The 4,478-nt window shown below is 44.9% G+C and overlaps 1 protein-coding gene across 1 annotated transcript; it reads right to left on the bottom strand.

Moving 5' to 3' along the window:
* Nucleotides 1-23: 23 nt before the first annotated feature.
* On the bottom strand, nucleotides 24-4,078 carry HOXC10 (homeobox C10). Its single transcript, XM_005436109.2, has 2 exons — nucleotides 3,292-4,078; nucleotides 24-301 (listed from the first exon to the last, which is right to left on the bottom strand). Exons 1-2 carry the CDS (start codon nucleotides 4,070-4,072, stop codon nucleotides 24-26), a joined length of 1,059 nt encoding a protein of 352 aa, XP_005436166.1. The 5' UTR covers nucleotides 4,073-4,078.
* Nucleotides 4,079-4,478: the final 400 nt, after the last annotated feature.

The following is a 4,478-nucleotide window of genomic DNA, read 5'->3' as shown; positions in this document are numbered from 1 at the left end:
CCTGCACAGGGGCTGGAGCGCACTCAAGTGAAATTAAAATTAGAAGTCAGTTCACGGATTCGGTTCTCTCTGTTCATTTTCTTGAGTTTCATCCTGCGGTTTTGAAACCAGATTTTGACTTGTCTGTCTGTCAGGTTAATGCTCTTACTAATCTCCAGGCGGCGCTCACGGGTCAAGTACATATTGAACAAGAATTCCTTCTCCAGCTCCAGCGTCTGGTGCTTGGTGTAAGGACACCTTTTCTTTCTTCCGCTCTTTGCTGTCAGCCAATTTCCTGTAGTGTTTTCTGCCTTTATATCCTCTGTTAAAAATAACATCGTTACATAAGTATCCGGGGAATGGGAAAGAGAACTTACCCGACTGCATCACTTGGGGGAAAAAAGAAAAAAAATATTAATTTTTTCAAACTGTTTTTAAATAAGAAGGCAGATCGCCTCGGGGGGGTGGAATTTGAACCGGGGTGACTCGCTCTTCTGCGGGTTTTAGGGAGGAAGGAGCAGGTTTGGAGGAGGTGAGGGGGTGATTTAAGCCATTCAGTGCCTGGGAGTATATCAGTTGTAAGCAGCGCGCACCTCCACCTCAGCCGCGCAGGCGGAGCTGGGCGGCGCGGAGAAACCGCGCCGCTCCGCGCTTCCCCACCGCGGGGGCTGGAGAGTATCATGGTATGAATTTCTTCTGGCTTCACTAGGGTGGATGGAGGGGCTTAAAATACCACTAATTAAAAAAAAATCCAGGGTCTGGCAGTGTGACTTTCGGAGTCCTTCCAAGTCACCCTTTGCAACCCCTAAAAAAACCCCATCATTTATCTGGGCTTTCAAAACGAACCACAGACTCTGAAATATTTGCCTAAAGGCGTGATATTTTGTGGGAAATAGACCTATTTTCGCTGGTCCTGGAGATCCTCCGAGCAGCCTTTCTGCCAAGTGTATGTTTCGTGAGCCGGGGTTGTATGAAATAGATTTGCCTTTATGAGCTGTGTGGGCACATATAGGTAAATTCAGAGGTAATTGTAATCCCATATACACTCTCCTCACTCTACACACTCGTATAGATATGCACACATACACTTTGCAAAGGCAAACGTATTTCACACGTACATAAATAAACACAGCAAATACTTGGGCTTTGAATTTGGTCATGAGAAAATCCTGGCACCAGCAGCCGGCCAATATTCCTGCCTAAACTGCAGGAAAAAGCCAAGCGGACCGTGCAAGTGTAGCAACTTCCTCGGCACCGCAGTCACGCCCGAGTCGGGAAATTCACAGGAAAAACTTGATTTAGCCAAAGGCACCTTCGAAATATGCTGGTGTGACATGGACCCAGTTCGCGCTTGGAGAAAACCTTGAATGCTACCAAGCCCTGGAAATCCCCTTGGAAACTCCATCACCCCCCCAAAGGCTTAAATTACAGGGAAAGGTGTCTTACCTTCTGCAAGAATAAAAATTCGGGTTCAACATAAACGAAAACTGAAGCTACACAAGATTTTAAAAGGAAGCAACAGAAACAGAAACAGAAACAGGCAAAATCCGCCCCAAATTGGATCTGACCATTTGAAAACTCTGCAAACGCCACGAAATGCCTTTTAAAACGCAAAAACACTGGGAAACTACATCTTTCTCCACGCACCCATTTTAAATTTAACATCTGAAGCGAAAGAAAACCTTTATCTGTATTTATTTATTCCTTTATTTACGCCCCAATTACAAATCCGACCCAATATAATCTTTCTTTCGGGTTAACTCCCACCAAAACCTCTCTTGGCGTGGATGTTGAAGGCGCTTTGTGCAGATAAGTTTGGAGGGGTTTTGATAACCTTGACTTTGTGGGGGTTTTTTTTTTTGCTTTTTTTTTTTCCTGTGGGTATGGGTGAGGGGGTGTGTGCAATTGCAACTCAACTGCCAGATAATATCATTTCCCTTTGGATGCGGAATGGTATTAAAAAAAAAAAAAGAAAGAAAGAAAATAAAGAAAAAAGAAAGGATAAAAAAGAGAAGTGTTTCTGGGTTTTGCTTTGAAAAAGGCCAGTTTTGGAGAGGGAAGCGCCAGAGGATAGGTTTTGCTGGTGCCACAGACCCGAGGTGTGTGTGCATGGGGGTCCACACACGACCCACATGCATGCAGCCCTGCATGCACATACAACGCCACATTCCCCAGCCATCCTTCTGCTGGTGGAACCCTAATTATAGCACGGATCCTGACACACGGCGGATATTTTAATCCACATACCACAGGCAAACCATGCAACCCTTTGCTTAGATCTAGGCAGGATTTTCTACCAACTTTTTAGAGAAATTCAATCCATCCCTTCGCATGTTCCTCACTTATTGACCTGAAAGAAGCCTCAGAATCCACCTAGCTTCAATTTTGGACAGGAACAAACCCGAATATTCACATACACGTAGATTTCAAGCCATATGCAATCTCTATAGTGAAAATAAAACGTCTTCCATGAAAGCCTCTTTTCAGAAAATACAAATTTAAAACATCTGCTCAACACACAGAAACATTTTTTGCCTTCGCAAACAAGACCTCAATTCGCCAGGAAAAAAAAAAAAAAAAAAAAAAAAAAAAAAGCAGCTTTTTCCTCTCTGAGTCTCCCAACGAGCTTCCAAGCCACGAAATGAACCACACTGCACAACTCCAGCCTGAGATGTTTGCAACTGCAAATTAGACTCTACGCATTTTAATTTTTTACCCTACTTCAACACTGAGCAAAGCCAAAGAAGACAAATCCTCTTAGCACACGGAAATAAAGCATTTACATAGAAAGCGATATGAAAGGGAAAATAATCAGGGTTCATCTGCCTTAAAAACCACAACCCCCCCTGCAAGCGACACCCCCAAACAAACAAGCCCCAAGTCTCTGCAATTTCAAAGCAAAGCCACCTCATCTTATCACATTCTGCAGCGTTGACTGCAAGAACCTTTTTTTTTTTTTTTTTTTTTTTTGCATAAGTACATGCACAGCAAATTTTCTCCATAAAAAGAGCGAGGGGACGAGTTCTTAAATAGCTGTCTGCTCCTTTTTCTCAGCTCTTAAATATATATTAAAAAAAAAAAAAAAAAAAACAACAAAACAAACAACCCAAAGCAAACCACCCAACAGTTCTAGGAAGATTTTTTTTCCCCAAAAGACAGCAACAATACAGAACATTATTGTGCCAATTTCTGGAGGAGAAGTTGGCTGGGTAGAGAGCACGTTAGCGCATATTCGCAGTACTCTAGCTCTTATTAGCTATGGATGATTACTAATTGCTGAAATTAGCTACTGGTAATGAATGATTCCCTTACCTTTTGCTTCATTGTCAGAATTGTCAGTGCTGGTGTCAGTGTTTTTATTCAGCTCTTTCTCTGCTTCCGAAGGACTTATTTTGGGTGCTGGGGCGCTTTTTTCTGTTTTAATTTCGTTCGTGGATGTGTTCTGAGTATTATCTGTTTTTGTGTTTTCGGGAAAACTCACTTTAGCCACCGGGGGCGGAGGAGGAGGAGGAGGTGGTGGTGCTGGTTCCAGATGCTCATTCCTTGGGTTCAGGCTCGCCCTGGATTCAAAACTTGCCTCAAACTCATTTGGATTGCTGCAGTTTGACGTCTTCTCCATGGAGGGGTAACCTTGGCTCGCTCGGTAGTAGCTAGGAACGGGGACTTCATGGTCATTTAGGCAAGACTCAGGCATTTGGTTGGGGTAGAGGGCCGTCTCTGTGGCATTTTTTGCCCTTTTATCAGCGTTATACATACAGCAAACATTCTCTTCCTTGACATTGGTTGGGAAGGAGCAGGATGGGAGCTGTCTTGCAACAGGTTGCTCGATCCTGTACGTATTTTTGGGGTCACACCAAGTGTCTAGCTGAGAAAGGTAAGATGGATAGGTGCTGAGAGACAAGGTAGCGCTATTCACCTCGTCCCTTTTGGAAAGAGACGGGATAATTCCACAGTTCCTCATGACTCCGCAGCTGAAATCGCTCCCAGGCTGCATGTACATCCCTTGGCTGGAGGAATAATTCTCCCCTCTACAGGTACCGGCCAACGAGTCCATCAAAAACGAGTTAGAAGTCACATTGTTGGGACATGACATTTTCAGAGAGGGTTTTTAAGGAGGAATACTCCAGCCAGGGGCTGACATCTTTTTTTTAGGGGGAAAAAATATCAAGCACCATAATTATCCACGCATCGCTCTCCCCCCCTCCACCCCCCCACGTGATGCCCAGGCCAATGAGGATTGAAAATGGCCTTGATGATTCAGACGGGGGCGACGTCACGGGGGTCAAGTTGTCGGGACCGGGAGCGGCACCGTGGAGCAACAGCGACATCTGCCAGCACCGGGCCGGGACCTGCCGGCGAACAAAGGCAGAGCCCCGCCGCCCGCTCCCGCCCGCCCGTTTGTTTACCAACGGAGCCACGCGTGGAAACGGGGCAAAGGAGCGGGGCCACCGAAGAAAGAAAAATTATAAAATTTATATCGATTTTGAAAAATTTTTAGT

The sequence above is a fragment of the Falco cherrug genome, chromosome 19 (genome assembly GCF_023634085.1).
Source record: "Falco cherrug isolate bFalChe1 chromosome 19, bFalChe1.pri, whole genome shotgun sequence".
NCBI classification, from domain to species: domain Eukaryota; kingdom Metazoa; phylum Chordata; class Aves; order Falconiformes; family Falconidae; genus Falco; species Falco cherrug.
This window is presented reverse-complemented; position numbering and strand designations above follow the sequence as displayed.

Coding starts and splice junctions, on each gene's coding strand:
- HOXC10 (XM_005436109.2), bottom strand. CDS start 4,072: ATGTCATGTCCCAACAATGTGACTTCTAACTCGTTTTTGATGGACTCG. Junction 302..3,291: donor TTCTGACAATGAAGCAAAAG/GTAAGGGAATCA, acceptor TATTTTTAACAG/AGGATATAAAGGCAGAAAAC.